This window comes from Sinohyriopsis cumingii, chromosome 19 (genome assembly GCF_028554795.1).
Source record: "Sinohyriopsis cumingii isolate HCF-2022 chromosome 19, ASM2855479v2, whole genome shotgun sequence".
NCBI classification, from domain to species: domain Eukaryota; kingdom Metazoa; phylum Mollusca; class Bivalvia; order Unionida; family Unionidae; genus Sinohyriopsis; species Sinohyriopsis cumingii.
The window spans coordinates 49,488,314-49,501,685 of NC_142979.1; the positions used below are offsets into that span (position 1 = coordinate 49,488,314).

Below are 13,372 nucleotides of genomic sequence, written 5' to 3' on the forward strand. Positions count from 1 at the left end.
ATTATTTCATTTGTATTCTTTCTGCATTCTGTGTTCATTACACTTGTAAAGTTAGCGGTGTCAAAGTCTGTACCATAAAAATTGGAACAACCATAAATAAGAGAATAGACAGTCCTCCTCATAGAGAAATCACTTTCATATCAGTGCTAACAGGATGACTGAGGGGCCCCGAGTGGCCGAGTGGTCTAAAGCGCTCTCCGTTACGGATCATTGCCATCTCACCTCTGTCTGCGTGGGTTCGAGTCTCGGATTCGGCTAATGTGGGTATGTGAGAAAGCTGGCCAGTAGCTTCTCGTGGGTCGGTGGTTCTTTCCGGGGTTTTCCCGGGTTCTTCCTCCACCATTAATACTGGCCGCCATGTGTAGCCTATTGTGTGCTGAAAAATGGCGTTAAACCCTACAACAACAACAACAACAACAGGATGACTGAAGGATCCTAAATGGTGGACGATTTGGGTTATGATAGAGATTAGACCCTGGTTTCAAATATTTCTCAAAACATCTCAAATCTTGATTTTACATTATCCTGCATATGGTACTTCAGACAATACAATTCTTTTTTTTCTTTTTTTGTCAGAGCGATTGATAGTAGAAAGGATGCCAAATCACTTTTAAGTTTTGAAATTAAACATGTGGAAACCTTTCGTCTTTCTTTAAAAATGATTGAGGGATTCCTTCAATTTATGGATATCCTCAAAAATGTGATCAGGCATAAAGCAATAATTTATCAGAAGAATTCAAGACATTATGACTGTAATTCAATCTCCAATAATTGCTGAACTTCCTCTGTAAAACAATTTATGTTAGCAGCTAAGCAATAAAATATCCAAAAATCTCAATTTGAGGAAGAAATTTTGAGATGATCAGTGAAACTGGGCTCAGGGTTTAGTTTTATACATATGCCACAGAATCTTAAAAAAGGCCACATACAAAAACACAGCATTTAATGGAATCAAAATGGTCAGGCATTTTTAGTGGTAAAATCAAGAAATTTCACAATGAAACTTCAGTGTTCAATGAAAAGCCTATTAAAAACTTGAAACAAGAGATTAAAAATTAAACAATTTATTGCTTTTTGTGTAGATGATAAAGCAGTATATGTACTTTATTATAACTAGCTATAGTCTTTACTCAGACAAAAAGTGCATGGGATTGAGCTTGGGAAAATGCATTCGTGAACAATTAAAGCATACAGGGTATCAAAAAATACCTTATCATGTCGGTAAAGAACAATATAGATCATGGATACAAAAAATACAATATATATATATATATATATATATGGATAATTCATAGAGTTCACAATATCATAGAAATAAAAATAGTCATGATATTTGTTAACACTGGTTACATATCACATGAAATCATTGATGACAGAAATCAAAATTTATATTAAGTTCAAATACTATTTCTAATGGCTCATAAAGGCTAATCTACCTCTGGAAGTATTAAATGGCTTTATCTACACGACTTTAATTTAATGAAGCATCATCATCCTACTTCTATGCCAACAAGCCATAAAAGAAGAAAAAACAATTAAATTTCTTTTTTTCTCAAGGTCAACATTTTTCTTTACCAAAAGCTTTTGGCATTCTTCAAAAGAAAGCCTATTAAGATGTTGGTTTGTGTTGTTGGACTCCAAAAGATAATGTTTTTATTAAATTCCAATACAGCTTGGAATAAAACAAATGGCAATATCCTCATTCCTAAATCAGAGTTAATAACACAAGACTCTGCTTGGTCTGTGAAGAACTCTTAGAAAACTCTTGGAGAACACCAGAGTGATAGGATGAGAAAAAATCTCAATAAGGAGAAAGATCAGGGTGAAATTGTGACACTAGTAAGGCCTAAATTAAAATTAAAATTAAGTTAAAAACAATGTAGATAAAAGCTGCTAGAAATATACAAAGAAATTTTGTCACATGAAATATAACAACTGATTCAGTGATATGACACAGCCAGTAACACCTCATACTGGTTCTCTTCTGAGGTATGAAAACTTGTGCAAAAGAAAATGTATGATCCTAAAAAAGTATAAACTCCAGTTTATGGCCATAAGCACAGAATAAGGTAAATAATACTGTACTGCTTTTACATTACACCCCACACAATGACTGTGTTACAGTATACAGTGTTATTCATCAAGGTATGTCCATCTGTCACACCTTGCTCACTTTAGCATTTGGGCTATACATAGTTTCATTCTAATGATTGATGAATCTGCATGCTGTTATTCAAGTTTGTCAAATATGAATCATTTACATATCACAATTACTTGTCAACAATGGCTGTAAGTTATTTAGCATGGAACAATCTGCATCAAATCTACAGTATTTACCCGCGTACAGTGATGAACATCGTGGATCCTGATCTCTCACTGCTTTGTACTGCAAGTAGCATGAATTGCATAGATCAAAAGTCAAATTTTTACTAAACAGCTCAAATTACCTTCCTTAAATTGAGATATTCAATAGTTTTCTTACTATTTGGTTTGGAATTAAATTACCCTTAAAGAATATTAAGACACATTAGGAATTAAAGTGCAGTTATAATAGCTTGCATTTTCCTAAAATTAGACATGCTTTATTTCAGAGGCCAAAATTTATTTCCTCAAATTTGTTGTTATAGGCTTAAGGACAAGATGGGAAATGCATGGTGCCAGTATATTTAGTGAACAAAGAACACAAGAAAACTCTGGGAAGAGCCACAACTTACAGGTAGCTACTGGCAAGTTTTTTCACATGCCCACCGAGGTGAGATGTCAGTGATTTGTAAAGGTGAGCACCATCGACCACTCAGCCATCCAGGGTCCCTCCTCAAATTTGAGGAATTTCTCATCTTGTCAGATAGGCTTCTAGAGTATAATTTTAAAACTAAAAGGTAGATTTTCAAAACTTTTATTACATGTACCTCGCACAAAATACACAGTATTGTCCAAAATATTGGAATTCAAGACAAATTATTTAGAAATTTAGTGAAACTGTAGTCTGATCTGCAGACACATTATGCAGTTTGCATCTTGATGCAGTTGTGACTCAGTAATATGTGTAGTTTATTTTATCTGTACTAAAATGTATTTGTGTGAATGAATCATTCTGGCAGAAACCTAGAGTATGCGTGTTGGTCTACCAAAACTTGTAGTCCATGTGAATATTTCGATACATAATCCAATAATATGTTTATAATATTCTTCAAACCAATTTTAAAAATAAACAAATAGTCACTTAAGTAAGAACCAAAATATTTTGTGAAACCTGCAAAATTAAATTTTCAACTGAATGAATTTATGTGACCTCATTAAAAAAGAATGAATACAATTCCAGCTTATTTCGTTGGAACAACACATAACAGCATTGACATAAACAGAGCTGTTACGCTGAATTATGAATAAAAATTTTCACGGCAGTGTAAATATTTGTATGTTTTGTCAACAAAGTATATCCGTTTTAATCATGTGTTAGCATTTTGGGGGTAACTTTTCTTTCTTTCAAGCAGAAGATCTAACCAACCCCTGGGAGTACAAATTATGTCTCTCTACCAATTCAGGGATGACTAAACAAATTTTTCCAATGGATATCAACTGGCCCTCCCAAAAGAATAAATAAAAATGCATTACCATGTGAAACTGCAAATTCTGAAATGTGATTGACAAAACACGAGAATGTACCTGGCATCAGAAAATACTGTCTGATAAAACTTCATCATGCATTTAATAATGACTTGCAAAATCTAACAGGCCCCCATGTGCCTGCTGCTGTCTGTATTAAATGGCACTTCTCAAAACTCATAGGTGAGTGACTAAAAATCAATCCCTGCAACTTTTCCATTTCATTTTGTTGTCAGTAAAATAATCCGAAATTGTTTGTAAGTCAGTAATCACTGTTCCTGTCTATATCCACACTGCCTGTTTTGCTCGTGGCATCACAATGAAAATTGCTGCAAAAATCCCAAATATCATGAGCCTGATTTCCCTGCCATCAATGTCTTGTAGGCCACTTCAGTGGCCTAGTGGTTATATAGTCCACCTCGGATGTGGGAGATTTCAGGTTTGAACCCAAGCCGGGTCACACCAAAGACATATAAAAATGGTACTAGCAGCTGCCTCCTTAGGTGCCAAGCATCAAGAGGTTAGTGTTAGGACTGGTTTGCCTGGTGTCAGGTTAATGTGACTGGGTGGGACATGATACTACATGTCTGTGGCATGATGCCCCAGTGCTAAACATCACAGTAAACTGTCACACTTCAGACATCGTAGTGATATGACTGAAAAATTGTCAAAGATATATTAAAAATTCAAATCACACACACACACACACACATCTTGTATACCATATCTTCTTTTAACAAAAGTAGTCCTATTACATAGCTAAATGGTAGATGTAAAAGTCTGGTTACAACAAAACTTTAAGTATGTCCAATACCGAATACTGAATAGTTACTTCAATGCCAAATGAATTGGAATTTAAATTATATAATAAGATGGGAAAATATGGCACATTTCTCAGTTCTGTAGCTTCTCAATGGAGTAGTACACAGAGAACATGACACATACAAATAATGAAACAATGCTTGATACTATATTTATCCAATGATTTGTTCACCCCCAATTTTTAAAAGGTTTATCAAATATTTACTTATTTTATCTGATAATCTCCCCACCCCAACTTTCCGTCAACTTTAAGTCTTATCATTAGAAATATTGTACAATATTATGTAAATCCAATTAAAAAAATAACACTTCAAAAAAATTACCATCCACAAGTTCTTTGAAGAGATGGATGCTCAACTGTCTGAAAATAAGATAAGTCCATTTCTTCTTTTTAACTGCTGAATGTTGAAACCACCTCCGATATATTTTAGTAACCACACTTTTGCATTAGCCACTGTCATTTGGAACAAATTAGGCACAATTAGATGACTTTCCATTCTGGGGGAGTAGTGATAACAAGATATTCAAGATGGCTGCTGTGGTGGCTATATTTGATATCAGATCATAACCATTCTCATTTAGGACCAACCATGCATTAAAAATCTGTTAGTGATACCCCAATGTTGATATGACCATCCATTCCAGAGAAGCAGTAACAAAAAATATTTTCAAGATGGCTGCCATGGTGGTCATATTTGACATTTGGCACTTATTTCATTCTGGACCAACTTGACATCATAAGAAGTCATTTAGTGAAATCCTATGTTGATATGGAGTATTGACAGCATGATTTTCAGGATGGCCACTCTGGTGGCCATACTGAATATCTGGGCAGAACTATTTTCATCATGAACCAACTAGACATCATTACAAGCCTTCTGGTGAAAACCATTGCCAATATGACTTTCTGTTCTGGAGCAGCGATAACAAGATTTTCAAGATGGCTGGTATAGTGGGCATACTGGAACCACCATTTTCATTTAGGACCAACACGACTTCATTAGAAAACTTTCAGTGAAACCCCAGTGTTGATATGACCATTCAGGAAAAGAAGTGATAACAGTTTCAAGATGGCTGATGTGGAAGCCATATTGGAGATCTTAGCATCACTGTTTCATTCAGAACCAACAAGACCTTGAGATGAATGTCAGCAAAAAGTTTCATGGCAATCCTCCAAGAAGTTTATGAGCAGAAGCAATAACAAACAAATGGACAAAGTCAACAGACCATGCCTTGAGCTTGTCAGGTCTATAATCCATGAAACTAAAAGAATGAAGAAAATTGTATGCAAAACTCTTGCAAAATGTTCTTTGGAATATTTTACACTTGATGTACATTTTGCACTACTTCCTAAATAAGAGAAAAAAATTCTGTGGCTAGTTGATCATTTGAAATAAACAGCACAAAAAGAGCTACAAGAGAAAACATACCTCGATCGATGTAGAATGCCAATCTCTTTATTCAAAATTACCTAATACTGGTTTAAAGAAAATAGGAAAATATCAGCTTTGTTATGACAATGCTGGTACCATAAAATACCCCTTGTCTTGCAGTATTCAAGCTGGTCAGGAAATACAAACATCTATATGTAAATAATACAAACATCTACATGTGAATATCCCTGCATAATTAAACCCATTTAAAGGTAAACAATTTGTTAAATGATCCAGTGGGGCACTTGAATGAGATATATATGAAACATGATTCACGAAGCAATTTATCAAGCTATGACTCAAGTGTATCAATGGAATTTGAGTTAAATCGTTGTTTTACAAGATATTGTTGAATCTAAGACAAAATATAACATACTAATTTTTTGTAATATAAAGTCCATGTTTCTCTATATTATGTAATCTTACAAATACAGGATCTGATACTACTTCAACCAAAGAGTTTTACGAAACAAGGATGACAGTAAGGTTTGTCATTTTGTTCCTTAAAAGTTCCTTTGTTCAGCTGTTTCAAACAGAATGCACAGACGAAATGTTCAGGGTGAAATTTCTTGTACATTGCTGTGATGCATCTGCCCGTTATTGGCTTCTGGCAACCCGCACAAAGTGAGCCTCGCTTGGCATGGTAGTGAGTTTCACAATAGGGCAAACCCTCATGGTCAAAGAAACTTCCGCCATTAAAGGGAATTCTACATTCCTGCAACAACAAAAGAGAAGAAAATATGAAGTTTTGTTTCTACTTAACTAAATTTGTGTCTACAGAACACAAATACCCTTGCCTTTGCAACCTTTAATGAGTACTGCAAGTCTTATACATTTGTAACCAAAAAGGGGGCATAACTCTGAAAATGACCATCACAACATGATGACAATGATGTGCATGTGCATATGTTAACCTAATGTCAATCATGTATGCCATGTTTGATAGCAATTCATCAACAGCAGTTAAGTTGTACACAAAATAATTACACTTAGTGTATATATTTAACACTAAAGTGGGACACAACTCTGGAGAAAATGCATAGAATCATGACAACAGGATAAACCCTTTTTGACCTTTTTTCATCAGTCAAATTTAAATGCAATTCATGAAAAGCTATGTGACTAGTTACAATATATTTAACCAAAAAAAATATACACCATCTCGTGACAAAATAATGACATGCACATGTTATCTAATGTCAGTTAAGGTTCAGGGCAATTAATCAAAAGCTGTGAGACTAGTCTGCATGTACAGAGGAATTATATATGGCATACTGCAATGGTTCTCCAACAATGGCTGTTCTATGAATGACTAATACTCGCAGCAAGCTCACAGCCCACAAATGGGTCATGACCATAATTTGAGAACCTATGGCATACACATTGAATACCAAAAAGAGGCACAACTCGGGACAAATATATCCAACCAGATATTAATTTTCAGAACTCTGTAGCTAATAGTGCCCAAGAAACTGTAAAATTTAAGTCACTGAAGCACAAAATCTAGGTGAAAGCATCCACAAACTAAGATCCATTACTCCCCAACTAAAAATACACATGAAACTGATATTAACGAAAAACTTAATGGAAATTAGGGAAAAGTGAAATCTATGTCACACTGACTAAGTTAATAAATTGGTATTGAACACACCAAGATCATCCACATATCAACTAACATAACTCTGTGGCCAACTGTGCCTGAGAAAGAGCTCGCATTGCCAAAAAATATAAGCAAAATAAATTATGATTAAGTTAACCTCAAGATTAATTTGTGTTATAAAAAAAAATCCTCACCAAATATGGTGACTAAAACCAGGATAGATTATATATATAAATGCTTACTTAAGCTATATTAAAAATCTGGAAAGGGTGGAATAAAATACTGAAATAAAAGGAAATTAAAGCAAATGTCCCTCCAAGAGAATGAGGCTCTACTTGGTGAAAAAAATTTCTTCAGGAATTCAAGATAAGACCATTACCTCCTTTTATGTATCAGGTGTTAAAATTATCTCTGATATTCTTCAGCAATCAAAAACTTTTCAAATTAGCTGCTGTCATGCACAAAATAGATGTCAGATTGACAAAATTTTCATTTAGGACAAAGTAGACATTAAATTGGTTTTGGTCAAAATTCCATGTCCTAATGATCATCCATTCAGGGGAAAGTAGTGACAAGATTTTTGTAACAGTTGCTGTGGCAGCCATATTGAACAAAAGCTTGCACTATTTCATTTAGGACAAACAAGGTACCATTGGAAGTCTATTGGGGTGAAAACCCCATGTTGACACATCCATCAATTTGGCAGGAGTGGAGATAACAATATTTCAAGATATGACTTTCCATTCAGGAGTAGCAAAACAAGATTTTCAACATGACTGCTTTAAAACTAACAAGACATCATAAGAAGTCTTTAACTGAAAACCTCATGGTTATACTAAATTATGTATCATCATGGGATTTTCATTAAAAGTCTTCTAATGATGTCAAGTTGGTCCTAAATGAAAATGGCACCAATCCAATGTACAATATGACTGCAACAGCGACTGTTTTGAATGGTCATATTGAAAAATTTGTTACTGCTTCTCCTCTTGAATGGAAGGTCAAATCAACATGAGGTTTTCACTAAAAGACTTCTTATGATGTCTTGTTGGTTTTAAAGCAGTCTATTTGGTCCTGAATGAAAATGGTACTGATCTGACATCTTACAATACCACTACAATGGGCATTCTGGAAAATATATTTTTTGCTAACCCTCCCATAGGATGGTCCTATTAACATATGGTTTTCGCTAAAGACTATTATAATGTCTTGCTGGCCCGAATATAATGCCAATCCCAACAGGCCAAAAATCTTGTTGTCAACTCTACCTGAACAGAAAGTTATACTGACATGGGGTTTCATTAGAAAACTTCTTACGATGTCCAGTTAGTAGTAAATGAAATTATGCCAATCTGACATCCAACATGGCCACCATACAGAGGCTATCTTTAAAATCTTGTCATTACTACTCTTTCTGTCTGAATGGTTGCGAAAAAATTCTCAAACGGTTTTCATTTGTCCACAGACACAGACAGCACATAACCAGAGCATTTTTAGCACATAACCAGAGAATTTTCACAGGACCTCATATCAAAGCAAATTACGATTGTTTACACTCATTCTGAAAATTGGCTTCCTACCAAAAAAAAGACTGCTTCATCAAATATTCACCGGACAAAATTCTTCCCAGAATACATGACATAATGTAAACATATCCATCAGTATTTTATCAATGCGATCAGTTTGATACTGATTGACAGTTTTGGTAAACCCATTCTAAACTACTCTGACTCGGGTAATAAATATACTCTTATTCATTACAGCAATTGCTGAGATTAAAACGTCCAATTGCAACTGTGAGAATACTGAAACGGATAGTTACAGATGATATCTTGGTATAAAGCAACTACAAATATTTCACCAGAAAAAAAGATTGCCCAAATGGGTAAGGTGAAGTGCATTGATTGGCAGGTTTTTCAACTTGCCCTACTTATCTGGGCAACAGATTACTGCATCAATATAAAGCCACATGCCAAATCGGGTTGGAGCCCAACAAACCTCAATAAGGTTACCTTCTGCAAACCCAAGTCAGGATATGGCAATCAGGGAACATTAATTCATGTAAATGGTGCTGTGGATCACTGGAAATCAAACTCTTCTCTTCAACATAATACCATGAACCAAGTTTGGCAGAAATCCAAAAATTCTAAGGGAATATTATAATGAGGAAGCTACAGACAGATTGTTAAGTGACTAGGGGGCATAACTCCAGCAACTGTGGTCACAAAATGTTTAAAATCACATCCAAAATCTGATCAGTATAGAGCTGGATACTATATTTGGCTGAAATACAACAATCCCAGGTAGAGTTCAGCAGCATAAACAATGATGGGCCATAACTCCTCTAAATTACAAGAGAGAAACTGAAATGAACTATTTTCAGAACTTATGAATATAAAACTGCATACCAAATTTCTTTAAAATCCAGGATTCCCAGTGATTGTTTGTTTCTTGTGGAAATGAAATTACTCATGGGTGTAGAGATGAACAGCCAGAAGGATGTGACTGTCATTGGGCCTCAACCTTACTGAGCATGGTTTTAATACTGCTCTTCATATATTCACAGATCTGGTGTATAGCAAAGGCTACTGTAGCCGTCATTTTTCTAAATGAGAAATCTGCATAGAATATTGTCAAATGGGGAATTTATCCTATGTCAAAAACTTTTAATACCCAAAGAATGGAGATAGATTGCTTTCTTTCCACAATTTCAAACTTCCTGTGACATAATGACCTTTTACATAAATTTGTTTTCTTCTGCAATAGGTCATTTCAGTTTCAAACTTACCCAACATGCAAAACAGTCTGGATGCCAGTGTCTATTTAATGCTGAAATATAATTCTCCATAATTGGCCTTCCGCATCCACCACATTTTGGAGCAAACATTTCAAAGTAATCAGCCCTGAAAAAAATTTATAAAAAAGAAACATTATGACTGGAAAATATTAGAATAATTTTTATTTTCTGATTTACCGTTTAGACTATCATGATGATCCATCATAGGAGAAAGCAATTTTTTAATTTGGTTTGAATTATTTCCATGTTTTATGGCACAGCAATACAATTTATTCTGTTCTAATCAATTGGAGTGCCATGTCCAAGATTACACCATAGTAACCTGGACTGATCCATTCATAGGATTCAAACCCACACCCTTTCACAAATTATAACAACAGACTTCAAGTACTCTGATCAATGTAATAATAAAACTTAAAAAATTAAAAACCATACGTCAACCAACATTGATCTTGTCTATACAAGTAATCCAGAAAACATTAATGAAATTATAGTCTGTCCATACTCTATCACTACCCTGTTTTTAGTACAAGGTGCATTTGTTCTTAACCATGCAAGAACAAATGTTTTTAAAGCAAAATAGAGAAGCATAAAATGACAAACATAAAGTCTTTAATGTCAGGCCGAATAGATTAATATAAGATGGCTTTTTTTATTAAATGGTGAATGTTAACATTATCATAACAAAGAAACCAATGGATCTGATTTGCCTTGCTTTCCGGTTTCCAAAAATGTTATCAGTGAAAATGAAGGTCTATAAATGCACCAAAACAAAGATCAATCCTCATACCTGCAGTAGGCTTTGCCATCTTTTTCATGAAAGCCATCCTCTCCAAACGGGCGTCCACACTGGGCACAGAAAAAGTGTTCGGGATGCCAAGTTCTATTTAGTGCTGTCACACATTTCTGGAAAAAAGCACAGATACATATTGCTATGCAACTAAAATAAACTGCATGAAAGTCTTTGTCATAAATGCTGGCAAATGACTAATTACTGCGTATTCATATATTTTGATGGTTATCAATTTTCGTGTGTTAGTTATAAATTGCATTTATGTGGGTGATCCAATTTGTAGATATGTCTCTCAACTAAATATTTCATCTAAACGTCCATGTGTGTGCATACATGTGTTAGCAATTACAACAACTTACATCCACAATCGGCCCATTACAGTAAAAACAGCGAGGGGCAAATATCGAATGGTAATCTCTTTCACAGTAGGCTGCACCATCTCTCTCATAGAAGTTTTGAGTACCAAGAGGGTCTTTGCAGTGAGCACATATGAAGTGTTCAATATGCCATATCTTCCCCAGAGCAGTAATGACCTGCAAAAAATATGTATCATTTTATGAAAAATCACTCATACTATATTATGTTATGAAATCTATTTTAATTACAGGGTATCCTAGAGAGTCCCATGATAACCAGAGCTGTCATCCATGCAAAAGATCATGCTTAATACAATTTACTAGACTGGGCCTTAAACAGCAGAACTTACATTTGAAAGAAACATTAGGTAAATAGGCATTCATGAATACTGAAATCAAACCCATTAAAATTCTCATCAATACAAAACTGAAAACTAAATTGGAGAAATACAACTATATTTGGTAAAGTAATACCGCATAAACCAAAAGTCAAAATGAATGGCAATCAGGAAGTACAACTCTGTAAATGATGTAAAGGAATGCTGAAAACTGAATTCATTCAAGGTCCTGTCCACATAAACTTGCATGGCCAGTTTTAATGAAGTCCAACAATCCTTAGCAAAGTTGTGCTAAGGAAATGAAAGCCAGGAGAACAATCAGGATTCATAAGTCCTGTAAAAGATTTCATAGAATGCTTGAAATCTAATTTGCCCAAGGTCACATTATAGAGCTGCATGCTAAATTAGGTCAAAATCCAACAATCCTTGGTAAACTTTAAGCTGTTGAAGCACAAGTCAGGAGTACAGGCAATCAAAGGGCCATAACTCTTATAAACAAGATAAAACTATACCAGACACCTCTAGGTCAATAAGACACTATACTCATCAAAATACAATCAGAATATATTGAATTGTTCCAGATTACAAGGATCTACTGTGGTGGAGATATAAAACTGATTGAGAAAGGAAAAAACTCAACCCAAATTGGAGGTGAATAGATAAAACCAAAAAAGGCAAATCTACGTGTACGAGGCAATTCAACTTCCAAATAGCATCCAATTATGTTATGTTTGAAAGGATAAGGTGGTTACAAGAAGTGTGACCAGGCAGACATACAGACAGCCAAGGCAATTACTATGAGGCTCCATCATCACAATGTGGGCCAATAATTAATACGACAAATTAGTACAACAGAAGTACAGTTAGCATACTGTGAATACACTTTTTGTGGACTGCCAATTTTCATGGTCATTGTGAACCACAAATTTTAATGCTAAACAAACAATAACTTCAAAAAGACAAGCACTGCCTCCACATATTCATCAAATGATAATTTTTTTTGCAAAACCATAAAATACTGATACCCATAAAAGTATGAATTTACAGTATCAAAACACACCATCACCATTAACCCAAATTGGCGATTTACTATCCAGTTTTGGATATTATCCCAATGCAGACTAGCTCTGCGGACATGCATGATAAGAGTCTAATTAAATAGTTCCAAACAAATGTCTCCATTATGCTGTGATTACTTGCTGAAGTCAGTACAATACAGGTCTTGACTGTAATTTATAATAAGTAAACTTCTTCACAAAAACGTGTCTACATGAGTTTTTTGCAAAACACGAAATTGTCCAATCTCAATGGAACATGCCGGTTTCAGATCTTCAGTTTCAAAGGTACAAAGCATTGCACATTGTCAAGCTCTTCAATTTCAAAGGTCAGTAAACCTTGCAAGTAGTTTACAATCCTATAATGCCAAAATAAATGTGATTTCTTCTGAAATAAACACTGGAACTTATTAGGTTTGTGTCAAAACAGTGCAAAATAGCAATAGATGCACGTTTAAAACCCTGTTTTACAAAAGCTCATATTTAAAATCTGCATATTCTCATAAAGTGAAATAATTGTTCTTGAAATGAATTTTAGTGATGTTTATGTTGTTGATGTTGTTATAGGGTTT

At 34.6% G+C, this 13,372-nt stretch overlaps 1 protein-coding gene across 3 annotated transcripts in view; it reads right to left on the bottom strand.

The window, feature by feature from the left end:
* Positions 1–1,048: 1,048 nt before the first annotated feature.
* The window catches only part of LOC149775676 (paxillin-like), an 84,562-nt gene continuing 72,238 nt past the window's right edge, over positions 1,049–13,372 (bottom strand). For 2 of the 3 annotated variants that reach the window (XM_089943001.1, XM_089943003.1), the window contains 4 exons: positions 11,411–11,584; positions 11,049–11,164; positions 10,250–10,364; positions 1,049–6,576 (listed from right to left, as the gene is read on the bottom strand). In XM_089943001.1, coding sequence (XP_089799127.1) covers positions 6,310–6,576; positions 10,250–10,364; positions 11,049–11,164; positions 11,411–11,584 — 672 coding nt within the window. In that variant the 3' untranslated portion in view covers positions 1,049–6,309. The remainder of the gene's footprint in view (positions 6,577–10,249; positions 10,365–11,048; positions 11,165–11,410; positions 11,585–13,372) is intronic. The other variant, XM_089943002.1, reaches the window with a different exon arrangement.